Source organism: Gracilinanus agilis, chromosome 6, assembly GCF_016433145.1.
Source record: "Gracilinanus agilis isolate LMUSP501 chromosome 6, AgileGrace, whole genome shotgun sequence".
NCBI lineage: Eukaryota > Metazoa > Chordata > Mammalia > Didelphimorphia > Didelphidae > Gracilinanus > Gracilinanus agilis.
The window spans coordinates 278,436,085-278,449,160 of NC_058135.1; the positions used below are offsets into that span (position 1 = coordinate 278,436,085).

Here is a 13,076-nt window from a genome sequence, read left to right on the forward strand (position 1 = left end):
GCCTGCGTCCCTGGTCCTGGCCCCGGCCCGGCCCCAGCCCCAGCCCCAGCCTCAGCCGCCGCCGCCGCTGCCGTCACCGCGGGACAGACCCACTGAGAGTCCGGGCGAGGCCCCGCCCCCAACCCCGCCGGCACCGGCCCCTCCCCCAGACTGCCATAATGCATATTCATAAGACGGCCACCACCCCCACCCCCGAAACGCCCCTAGGCGGAGCGCGGCCGCCCAACTTTGCTTGGAGAGCGCGTGGGCTCCGCCCCCGCTGCCAATCTTCATGAATATGCAAATGAGGGGCGCGTCCGGGGCCTAGGCCTCCTCCAGCCGCAGAAAAGCTTAAGACAGGGCGGGAACTACCGAGGGCACGGGCTAGAGCGTCCCTGGCCCAAGCCCGGAGGTTCCGAACTACGCGCGGCACCATAGAGAGGAGCACTTGGCCCAGCCAGAGCGGCTTCCAGGGACGAGCCCCCTGGAGGGGGTGAGAAGATCCTGCACCCCGCCGAGCGCCTCCACGAAACCTCTGACTGGCCGCTAGCTCCCAGGCCCTCCCTATACTGCGAGGCCTGAGGACAAAGCCAGAAGCAACCGTGTGCTTTGGAGCTGGTGCGAGCGCCAGGACTCCCATGGCCCATGGGGCTCAGCGAGGAGCCAGAGAGGGCCCATCTGGCGATAGGCAGGACCCCAAAGCAACCTTTCCCCAGTGCTAGGCCGAAGCCTACTTAAGAGATTGTCAAGTGCCTCTTTTCCTCATGTCTGGCAGTACAGACTCAGCGGCAGGAAGTCCCAGCCTCCTGAGGCGCTGGTGACCCTGGGCAACAAGGAGACCCGGCCCTTTGGCCCTAAGGATGTCCTGCCGTTTGGCAACCTTTAAAGCCTTAAAATGGTAGCTGTTGAGGGGCAGCTGGGTAGCTCAGTAGATTGAGAGTCAGGCCTAGAGACAGGAGGTCCTAGGTTCAAATCTGGCCTCAGACACTTCCCAGCTGTGTGACCCTGGGCAAGTCACTTGACCCCCATTGCCCACCCTTATCACTCTCCCACCAAGGAACCAGTACACAGAAGTTAAGGGTTTAAAAAAAAAATGGCAGTTGTTGAGGGCAGCTATTTGTCTCAGTGGATTGAGCCAGGGCTAGAGATGAGAGGTCCTAGGTTCAAATCTGGCCCCAGACCCTGGGCAAGTCATTTAATGCCCATTGCCTAGCCCTTACCGCTCTTCTAACTTAACACAGTATTGATTCTAAGGGTTTAAAAAAAAAAAAAGTAGCTGTTATTAACCAATATAATGGGCAGTTTGGAGTCAGAAGATCCTGACCCCACTAGGCCTTTCACAGATCCCAGAGGCCCCTAGAAGTCACTATGTATAGTCTAACTCCTTCATTCTACAGACCAGGAAACAGGCTCCAGAGCATCTGAGTGATGAGAATGGTAAAGGAGAAGCCGTGTTCTCTGATGCCACACTTCTGCTGCCCTTTCATTTCTCCTTCCAGCAACCAGATCCGGGATTCTCAGCCTAACTTCTAGGAACTTGTGTGGAGATGCACTATATGTGAATATAGAGACCATGGTTGTATATAAACTTTTAAAAAATGATTTGCTTCCTTTCTGATTCTAAAGATTTTAGGCATTAAAAGCATTCCAAGAAAGGTCCATCCAGAGTTTTCAAAACTGCCAACAGGGTTCATGAAAAAAAACCAAAAAAAAGGCTTTTGGTCTGGGTGATATATAAAATCCCTTACCAGGTTCAACATAGGGATTGATGGGCCTCCCAGTGAGAAGTTTCCCTATTCATAGAGGTTAGCACCTTGGCCTCAGGAAACTGCCTAGAACACTGGAGTTCAATGACTTACCTGCCAGGACCCCCTCAGAGAAATAAGGGTCTCCATCAGGGTCCATCGAGTCAGTGTAGACGGCAAAGCCTTACATTGATCCCTATTGCCTGAAAATCAGGACACAGGATGGATGGACACCCAGTCAGACCCCTTTGTGTGACTCCCTTCTGACCATTTTTTATTAAAATTATTATAATCTATATTTTTAGGATAGCCTCAAGTTTTGTAGTATAGATATAAAATTTCTTTATAAAAATCCATTTATAGAACTTTCTTATAGAATTCCCTTGTATACTCTATAATCAACCAGCATTTAATGAGTTAATAACAAACAGTAAAATAGCAGGAGCTGCTTCAATCTTTCTGAGCTTGAAGGCCACAGCATGGCAAAACAAAAATACCTTTTTGCCTCAATCTTTTCTCATGCTGAATTTAACCCTATGAAACCAAAACATTCTCACACTTCACTATTTTCCCACGTTAGACTTGTCTCCCCAAATTTGAGGGTTCTCACACTCTAATGCACTTTTGAAATATGTTGAAGGTTCTTTTATAAAAATAAAACTTAAGAGTTTTGGTAGCCTTGGGGCATATTTAGCCTCAGTGTAATCTAAAATCCGTTTTGTGTGCCAAAATTTTATGTAACCAGCGTAATCTTGATTTTCATTTGTTTTGAATTTGAAATGTAAATTTTCCCAGCATTTGTGTGATGGTGAGAGAAAGATTCTACAGGAAGCAGAACAGAACAGCTTCTGGAAATCCAGTCTGACTTTTTCTCACCTAAACCATACACCTTTTCCAGACCCCTGGAGCTGCTGGCTGGCTTACAGCTCTTACCCAGGGTCACACTAGTATGTGCTAGAATAGTGATAGCAAACCTTTTGGGGACCCCATGCCCTGCCCTCCTGCACTGAGGGATGGGGCTTGGCTGGAGGGGAGAGGAGCAGGGAGCCACCTTCTGTGACAATGAGAGCTGTATTCCTGCAGGGCCAGGTTTGGGTACCCACAGAGGCCTCTGTGTGTTGTCTTTGGCACATGTGCTATATAGGTTCACCATCACAGTGCTAGAGGCAGAAATAGAATCCAGATCTTGCTGGCTGCAGGTGCCGCTCTCTATCCACCATGCTGTGTTGCATCTCAGATTCAGTATTTGATGACATAATTTGCCCCATCAGCTTTCCCGAATATCATATTCTGCATCTTCTTCCTCCCCTAACAATGATTAAGACCACTGGGTACACCTCTTCAGGCTCAGGTTTCTTCAACCCAGGTTACAGGAGGCCATTCAATCCTGATTTAATTATCCCATGCCTGGAAACTACTGTGGTTCACAGGTGATTACATATGGAGCCAAGAGGCTCAAATACAGCCTAGATAATGGAGCAGGATGGTGGGGCAATCCTTCCTAATCAAATCAGTGCCTATTTCCCAATTCTCAGGTGGCTCATCCAAGATCAGGGAGTGAAAACAATCACTGGGAAGGGAATGAAAGGAATATACCTGAAGACTAGATTCCCAGCCATGAAGCACCCACCCAACAGGGATGGAGGGAGCCTATTACTTCAGCTGGCACAGCAAAATCCTGAGTGCGAAGACCAGTGGGGTTGAGGAGGTCCATTCGAACATGGAGTCTAAAGTCACTCTGCTTTTATTAAATCTTTTTTGTGACTTCCACTGACCAGAAATACAAAATAGAAATAGGCCCCAGCAAGGGGCTACAAGGCTGACCCTGCATGTGGCCCCTGCTGCAGCTTCCCATGAGTTGCCAAGGGACAGAGAAGGGATCAGCTGGCAGTACCATGGAGAGGAAAACATGGGTGAAGGATTTAGATCCCACGTAACCTGTGCTCCAACCTGCACCTTCTTCCCAAACTCAACTGAGTCATCCCTGTGAAGCACAAAAAACCCTCCCTGCCCAGTCACTCAAGTCCATAAACCAAGGAGGGTTGCACTGCGAGCTAAGTCCAGGGATAATTTCCCAGTTCAGGGGCTGCTGGTAAAAGGGGATAGATGGAAACTGGAGATAGGGAGGTGGAAAGGTGACGAGGGACAGCAGAGAAGATGCTGCTTCCCTACTCCTCATCTGACCCAGATCCCGATTCTTCCGAGCTGGGTGGGGTGCTGGCCAGTTCCTCCTCCTCTTCAGAATCCTGGGGGTACAAATGGAGGTACCTTACAGGCAAAGTTTACAAACCCAGTTGACTAAATCATTACTTCTTCCAAATGCCACAGCTCAATTTAGCCCTCCCAATGGAAAACCCTCACCACTTCCAGCCCCAACCCCATGGTACAGACTTTTTCACCCAGCTCTCACCTCACAACAGGAGACTGGAGAATATATATTGATATTCTCTCAAGCCACTAAATTCTCATGACACCCTCTACCCCACCTAACCTCCACATCAAGGTCAAATCCTTAAACCCCTACATGTTCCCCTCCCTGTTCAGAACATAGCATTTTCTCAATTTGGCTGCACAATTCTGAGACTTCTCTGACTTTCCTATCATGCCCTTTCTCTCCACTTTCCCACCCTCCCATTTCAGCCTTTTATATATTGTCTGACCTTAAAATATAAGCTCCTTAAAGGCAGGGAAATGTCTTTTCCCCATATTTGTATTCCCAGTTCTTAAGTACAGCACCTGGCACACAGTAGGCACTTAATAAATGCTAAATGACTGATTTGTTCCTCTAGGGCAGTGATGGCAAACCTTTTTGTTTGCCAGGCGCCACCTCCACCCTACCCCACCCCCCAGACTGAGTGCCACAACGCCCCACGGGAGGGAGAAAGCGCTCCCATTGGGCTACTGGGCAGAGGGGCAAGTGATGTGAAAAAAATGTCTTTTTAAAGACACAATGGAGGTGGGGAAGGGAGCAGCTCCACCTGACACCTGAGTCCCTCTGCCTTTCTAGTAAGAAACTCAGGAGGGGCAGGAGGGTGGCCATGTGCCCACATTGAGCTATGTGCCATCTTTGGCATCCATGCCATAGGTTTGCCATCACTGCTCTAAGGAAATAATTTCCAATTCTCTATTTTCTTGTTTAGTCATTCTTCTGTCACATCCAACTTTTCATGGCCCTTCCTTGGCACAGACACTGGAAGGGTTTACCATTTCCTTCTCCAGCTCATTAGACAGATGAGGAAACCAAGGCAGACAGGGTTAAATGACTTGCCTGGGGTCACAAAGCAAGTAAATGTCTGCAGTCAGATTTGAACCCAGGAAAGAGTCTTGCTGACTCCCGGCCTAGCATTTTATCCATGGGGGCCTCCTGCCCTCTCTCTATATATCCAGCCCTAATCTCTTTCCTGGGCTAATCTCATCACCAGGTGCCTTCTGGACGTCTCCAAAGGGATGCAAGCTGCTCAAACTCAACAGTATAAAAGAGAACTCTTCATCTTCCCTTCCCTGTCTCCCAAGCCTCCTCACATCCAAAGTGTCTGAATTTCCCTACTACAGTCCCACCATCCTCATCATCAGTCCATCCTCCATGCATAGCTGCCAAGTCACAAAAGGTGACTTTTGTGGCCTCATATTCCCAACTCAATGAGCTCCAGGATCAGATTCCAACTCTGCTGTTTGGCATTTAAAGCCCTTCATAGCCAAGCCCCTTCCCCCATTTCCAATCTTCTGACTTTTCTCTCTCTGCATCCACTGTGTTCCGGCACAGCTGAACTCCCTGCAGCCCCACCAACAGGACAATACCCTTGCTGCTCCCGGGCCCAAGCTGGCAGCAGGCCTGGAATACCAACCCCTGTACCACTTCATTCCCCTCACTTTCTTCAGCTCAAACCCCACCCTGTTTGGAGGACCTCTCCCCTCCTGCCACTGCTCTGGTCTTCTCTCCTCAGATCACCAGAGATCCCTTGTATATGCCCAGATACTTATTTCTCTGCTGTCTCTCCTGTTAGTGTCAGCTTTCAGGATGAGGGTAGTTTTGTGTCTCTTTGTATCTCAAGCACAAGGCTTGGCACAGAGACTCAAGGCTTACTGAAGGTTTCATCAGTGAGGAAAGCTCCAGCCCAGGTCTTTCCCAGAGGTTTCCACATTAAACCTCCACCAACCACCCAGACAGCACAAAAGCCCCGGGTGTGCCGACCTCACTCCTCCTCCTCTTCTTTTTGCTCTTGTTCTCGCCTGAAGAACTCTCGTCACTGGACACAAATTCTCTGCTCTTGAAGCTCTCACTCAGTTGTTTGGATGAAGACTTAGACGAGCCCTTAGAAGGAGTGGACTTTTTCTCCATCTTCACCTTTCCTTTCTTCTTCTTCTTGGACTTATCCCTGTGGGCACATGGCTTAAGACTTGAAGCTCCTACCGTTCATCACCCCTGGAGCAAAGTGCTAGGCATTCCATCAACCCTTTCAAGGATGACACATAAGACCATCCCTGTCTCCTGACTGCTAACCTCTAAGTATTCCACACAATAGTTTCTCTCAAGCAAATGGCAATGTTGCCTGCCAGATTCTCCTTCAGATCTCCTCGACCCATCCCACCTCCCATCGCTGGATGGGATGATGGAAGAAGCCACATCCAAGCCCCACAATTTTCCTTAAGGACAGACTCTAGATCCATCATCTGTCCAAATACTCCTTAATATACTTCCACGTGCCCACATTCTGCCTCCCTCCCCCTGCAGAATATAACTCTTAAGGGTAGTTAAAGCCTGTATCACTTTTTAAATTTTCGTACCCCTAGCACCATGAGAGATGCTACATATAGAAGGGACTGAGGACTTTTGTGCTGCATTTGAATTTGTTGGAATGTGAAACAGTAATCCCCTCTGCATCAAGGCCATGTCAGAAACGCTGTCCAACCTTTGAAGCCTTTCAATGAGGAGGAAAGTCATCCCACTCCAAAGATCTAATTGTTTCAAAGTTTTCTCTTTCATGGAGCCAAATGACCTCTGAAACCCCTGCTCATTGCTCCCAGTGCTACTCTCGGGCCAAACCTAATTTGCTCTCTTTCACATTACTTGAATCAAGTGATTGCTGCCTGCCCCCCTTTTCCCCCTTTCCTGGCAGGCCACAGTGACCTCACCATTGTGTTTGTCCACAGCAGGAGACACGATTTCCAGCGCCCAGAGTCAATACTTACTTCCTGTAAGAAGACTCAGCTCGGCCCCCTTCACTGTACTCTTTCATGGCCTTCTCATATTCCCTCTTGGCCTCCTCAGCCTTTCGGTCCCATTCCTACCATCCCACCAAAAAACACACATAAGCAACAGGCAACCAGTCCCTATCCACAGGATGAACTCTCCTTCCGCTCCTCAACCACCCAATAGTTTCCCAACACCCTTCATCAGAGACCACCTGGAGAGTTCACTCGTCCCAGGAAACAACTGCCACCCTTCTCACCTCTTTCTTCTCTTTGCTCATCCCCTTCCAGATCTCTCCTGCTTTCTTAGAGAGATCAGTGATGCTGATGCCTGGGTGGTCAGACTTGATCTTTTCCCGACTGGCATTAAGCCACAACATGTAGGCAGACATGGGCCTCTTGGGGGCATTTGGATCTTTGCCCTTCTTACCCTAGATGAATAGGGGAAAGCACAAGTGTATTCATTAACCCTGAAACCCCAAAAGTTACCATCTCCCTCAAGTGTCTCACAGAGACACCCCTAAAAGAAAAAACCATGGAAGACAGGTCCCTTTCCTTCCCTTTGGGACATAAAGAGCTTTAACAAATGTGTTCTCTCATGAGCAAATCCTGACTATAAGGATGTGAGGTTGCAAGAAGACAAGTTTCCATCTGTCTCCATTCTTAACTATAGATAGCAGCTTCTAGGGTGAGCCTGGAGTGATCCTCTCATGGTCCTTCCCTGGTTGGAAACAGTCAGATTTGGAAGGAGAGTCCTCACCTCCACAGGCTTCTTCCGGGATTTTCGTTCCTTGACAATCTTAGCTTTCTTGGCCAGTTTCTTCTTCTTTTCATCCCTGTCACTGTCGCCCTCATTGCTAGAGGAGCTGGCAGAGGCATTGCTGTCAAACCTGATGGGAAGAGAAAGATTAGAAAGGAGGGAGGGAGAGAAGCCAAGTTATCTCCCCTCCCCACCTCTGACTCCACCAGGACATCTGAGTTGCCAGTAGGGCTGAAAGCCTTCAATTCTTGGGCTCCTGACAGGCCTCTACACTTCCTATCTGTGCATATAAGATCTGTTCTTTACTCTCCTTGTGACCTAGAGAAATTCACCTAGCTGGCTCCTTAGGCATCATTTAGCTGGTGGTAAAATGAGAAAACTGGACTAGATAAAAGTTTCTTCTAGCTTTAAAGTCTATTGATTTTCTTCCAGACTAAGTGATATGGAAGGGGAGGAAAACCTAACCCAACGTCTAACTTCAACACTCAGCCCAATGGCAGACATGGTATCATTAAGTCATAGGCTTTAGTGAAGAAGAGACCTTATAGATCGACCACTCACTATTTCAGCTCCACATATTTTCAAGAATCACAAGTTGAGGCCCACAGAGGGGCCAGAATTTGCCAAATGTATAGAATTCACAGAACCCAACTCCCCCAAATTCAGTCCTCTCTCCACCACAACACAACCACATAACTGGTCCTTTCTCAAACACCCAAAACCCCAACTACATGAAGTCCTTCCATGCTACTGGTGACTTGCTAGAGACTAGGATAAAAAACCCAAGACATCTACGAAACCCAGAGACCACAGCGACAGTCACAGCCTCAACTACAGCTGGCAGTGCCCAAACTCACTCCTCTGCAACGTCATCCTCCTCATCCCCAGGGTTGAATGACTCATCTGCGAAATAGAACAGGGTACATCAGTGCATGCTGGTCAACCAGGCCAGGCCTCATTCCCAGACCCAGGCCTTCCCCTCCAAAGTGCAGCAGAGCAGTTGCTCAGACTCCCCTCGCCCAAGCCAAGATGCTCACCAGTCTCATCTCCTGAGTCATCACTGCTGTCATTGGCATTCTCCTCACGGATCTTGCCCTCTTCCTTCATCCTCTCCAGGTAGGCATCATGCTGATCTTCATCTGAGTCAGCATATTCATCATAGCTCGGATTAATGCCCTGGAAAAAGAAGGAAGAATAAGGGCCAGTTCCTTCACCTCCCCAAAACCCCTACACTCACTAGCACACTCAAGAGATTTCCCAGCATGCTTATGAGTAAGACCAAGTGAACAGCTCTCAGGAGAACCTAGCATTAAAACTTCCACACATAACTAACATGCAGGGCCTAGGGCCCAGGCACTTCCTATCCTCTGAGTTAGAAGAGACTAAGATCTTCCAGCCCTGTGGAGGGCTCATGCTTGGTTAAATGGGCTAAACCATAACCATGCTGAGGAAACCTGCACCAGGAAGAAGGGGGAGAGGGATCGCACGCACCTCTTTTTTCTATAATGGTAAGGAGAGAAGAAAGAATGAAAAAGTTGCCAGACTGACCATCACCCCTACCCCAGCACAAGAGAGATGTCAGGAAGGCAGATAACCCCAGCCTGCCCAACCATTCAAGTACCTCTTTCAATCCTCGGTTTTTGATGTTGAGTTTCTTGGCATTCACAAAGTCAAACAGCTTCCCATACTCCTCTCTGGAAGGAAAGAAGTTACAATGATATTAGGGCTGGCTGGAGAGCCAAGGGAAGAAGGCCATAGAATCATAAAAATTATAAGCTCAGAAAGATTTTAAGAGGAGGAAATTGCCAGTCTAAGGTCCCAGAGGTGATGTAGGTTACAGAGCCAGAATTAGAACTCAAGCCTATTTGACTCTAAATCCAGTGCCCTTTCTTCCCCCTCCCCCCCCCCTTTTTTCCCCCAGTCCCCTTTCTATATATCACTGTCTTTACTGAACTGTTTTTCCCCTTCTCGGGCTAGTAGTAGGGGGTGATGGCACATTCTGTGGCATTTGGGACTCACTACCACATGTAACTCAAAATTTACTTTCCAGAGAGTCTGACTAGGCCAGACCTTGTAAAGGTACATATATTTTAACGCATAAAGGACATGTACAGTCCCTTCCACAGCCCAAGTTGCTCCGTTCCACAGACCATCTTTTTACCAACAATATTCTCTAGGCTCTAGTCAGATAACACTCAAAAAGATCTCAAAAGAATGAAAAACATGGATTATCCAAAGGGCAGAGGAGATAAAGGAGGGGTGTAAATAGACTGCAGCACGCCACAGTAACACCAGGTATGTAGGAAGTCAGATTAAGAGATAACATTAAGAAAATGCACAAATGAGGTGGGCCAATCACATATGAAGAAGAAGGGATGGAAAGCCTGAGTGTTGCATCAAAAGTATTCATAAAATCTCTATCAAGCTATCTATGGAAGAAAAGTGGACAAGAACTGTGAAAAGATGTGGCATTTTGTACCACGAGGGAGATCACCCATATAAATGAGATTAGACTCATGAAGATTTGGAAGCAACATCAGGACAAGGGCTGGGGTCAAGGTAAGGCTATGGATCCAAGTATAAAGGAAGGGGGTGTTCACCTTTCAATACTGCTGAAAGTATACTGTGTACCCTGCTTTGTCTCAATTTCAAAGTCAAAGGAGCGAGTAGTAGTAGTTCCACGGGCAAAATTGACGAAGGAGATCTCATCAAAACGGATATGCACAGGTGGCTTATGTACATAGATGAAGCCTCGCTCCAGTGGGTACAGCAATCCTGAGCTGGCTTTGTAGGAACAGGTGATGCACTGGGCCCCTGAGTGCCTGGCACAGGAGAGAAAGGGTTCAAGTCAATGACAGACATCACACAGATTCAGGAAAGGGCAAGACTTACAAAAGGAGACACCCATGCTCACAAGGAAAGATCGACACTATTTGGAACCTGTGGTTAATTTAACAACTCCCCCAATTATTCCTATTTCAATCCTCCATTAAAATGTAAACTCCTTGTAGACAAGGATGTCAATCATTCTTGTCTTCCTTTACATCTCTCAGGCTAAGCACAATACTTGGCACATAACATGATGACCAAGTGTTTAGGAGTCAAGGTGGTGACAAGAAGTAACTGACAACTAATTCAATGGAACTATCCATAGGACCATGGAGAAAAAGGGAGACACAGTATCAGGTGGCAATAGGAGTCAACCACATTACAGCCAATACCAATAAGCATTCCCATTCTGTAGCACTTTATGGTCTACAACATTCTTCAACAGGTCTACAACCACCTGATAAGGTGGCCATAGTATGTATCATTATTCCTATATTACAGAAAAAAAAAACTGATGCTCAGCAAGGCACCTGCCCAAAGCCAAAGAGTATCAATGCCATATCCCAAGCCTTGGACTCTTGACTACCCAGTGCTGGGAGGCAGACAAGTCCCGCTTCCTTCCCTCCCTCCATCATTGCATCTCACCCTTGGAAGTTGCCAGGCACTGTGATCTTGCGGTTCACTAAGGCTTTCATGACACGGCTGACCATCTCATAGAGGGACCCAGACATGTTCTTGGTAAGACGACCCTCAAAACGTTTCTCCACCTCATCCCTAGGACCACAGAACACAAGCAATCAGACGGCTCCCTTCCCTTCCCTCTTTGAGCAGCCCTCACATGGCTCCCAGGCTTACTCATTCATGTTGAGGGTCAGGGAGATATCCTCATCCTTGGAGAAAAGAAGGATCAGGAAGTGATAGCGGGTCTGGCCCTGCTTGATGGGAGGGTCTAGGCTGATCTGGTGAGAATAAAGGAAACAGGGAGAAGGCCAAATTAAAGGTGACTGGTTCCATCAAGCTGGAACAGATGGAAAGCACAGAACACCTAACTCCAACTCCAGCCTCAGATGGAGAAGAATCTTCTCTAGATCCCAGAGCTTACCACAAAGAACATTTGGCGCTGGTCTTTATGAGGTAGCAGGAAAAGTCGCAACACGGTAGTATATGGGATTTTGTAATCAAAGGTCTTGCCATGAAGGTGCAGGAAGGTGGGGTAGATGCGGATGTCATAACGGCCTCGGGGTGTCAAGCACTGCAACTCACGGAAGATGCAGATGGCATCTCCGGTAGCCTGGATCACATCTGCCTTAGAGAGCACATTCTGGGCAAATGCCTCAACGGGGTCAACACCATCCTCCTGGGTGGGCGGCACATAGAAGCGCACCTCCATCAGGGAGACCTCGGCATCATCATTCTGGTGAAATTCTAATGTCACCTCATTCTTGCCTGTGGTGCACTGGGAAACGTTACTGAGAGGGATCTCAAAGACTGGTTGTTCACCAATATCAAAAGACAGGAGCTGGCCACCAAACTTTACTGTTCCCCAATTCCAGCCCTTCACACACAGGTCCTTCTCTACCAACTCCAAACGATAGTGTGACTTGAAGAAATCTGACAGTTTCTCAAACTCCGATTCTCGGAAGCCATCATACTTATAGAAGTGGCCATTCTTAGTAAGAAGCTTGAGGCCATGACCCAGAGCTACTCGTCGACAGATACCTTCAGTCAGTTCCCCGGCCTGAATGTTGTCCACTTTGCCTGTCTTACTATTCTTGAAGATTATTCCTTGTCGGCTCAACCGAAGACGACCATCATTCATAGAACCTTTCACCTCCTGGTAGATATCATTGAATTCCAAAGTCTCTGCCATGCTGACTTGGCCCCCGCTGGCCCAAGCACTAGGCAGTGGGAAACTAAGTAGGAAGTTTGAGGGAGATGCTGGTTCCAAAGAGGTGAGTGTGGCAACAGAAGTCTAGTGGGATCTGGAGACAAAGAAAAAGCTCCTCAACCCCAGGTTCCTCCAGGGGGCATGGACACGGACACTGGTGGACTCGGGCGCGCACAGGGGGCGGGGGAGGGGGCTCCGGGATCAGGATCTTTTCCCGCGTGCGCAGCCCCGGCTCCCGCCACCGGAAGCGACGCTGCCATAGAGAGGTCCAGCGGGCTAGAGAGATCCCTGATGAGGCCCCGCTGGCCCGCGGCAATACCATAGAGAGCCGGGAGGACCGGGAGGGGGAGGGGCTGAGGGCGGGACTGTGGCGGGACTGGAGGTTCCGGGAACCAGACCGCGGCCTTGGACTTGCGGGCGCTCTGGAGCCCCAGCAGGTCTGGAGTCCTGCGAGTACCTGTGCTTGTGTACGTGTGTGCGTGTGTGCATATGTGCACTCTCGGGGGCCGGTGTAAACCTTGTACGGGTCTCGTACATGTGCTGCGGGCCACCCTTGGGCGCCGTGTGCACGCACAACTCTGTGCCTTGGGGTTCTGGGTGGGGGGAACCCCAACCTAGAGCTGGAAGAAGTGAGGTCAGATGTGGGCCCTTGTACCCGCCACTGGACTCGTGGACTTTGAACAAG

The 13,076-nt window shown here is 48.8% G+C and overlaps 1 protein-coding gene across 2 annotated transcripts; it reads right to left on the minus strand.

The window, feature by feature from the left end:
• Positions 1-3,452: 3,452 nt before the first annotated feature.
• SSRP1 (structure specific recognition protein 1) lies at positions 3,453-12,463 on the minus strand. 2 transcript variants are annotated; one of them, XM_044682245.1, is made up of 13 exons: positions 11,606-12,463; positions 11,359-11,462; positions 11,149-11,277; positions 10,275-10,496; positions 9,296-9,368; positions 9,166-9,174; positions 8,712-8,850; positions 8,532-8,577; positions 7,675-7,804; positions 7,175-7,345; positions 6,915-7,009; positions 5,917-6,100; positions 3,453-3,970 (listed from the first exon to the last, which is right to left on the minus strand). In XM_044682245.1, exons 1-13 carry the CDS (start codon positions 12,371-12,373, stop codon positions 3,893-3,895), a joined length of 2,148 nt encoding a protein of 715 aa, XP_044538180.1. In that variant the 5' UTR covers positions 12,374-12,463; the 3' UTR covers positions 3,453-3,892. The 2 variants fall into 2 exon arrangements, with proteins under 2 accessions (XP_044538180.1, XP_044538181.1); XM_044682246.1 differs by lacking the exon at positions 9,166-9,174 and having other exon boundaries at positions 11,606-12,461.
• Between the last annotated feature and the right edge of the window lie 613 nt (positions 12,464-13,076).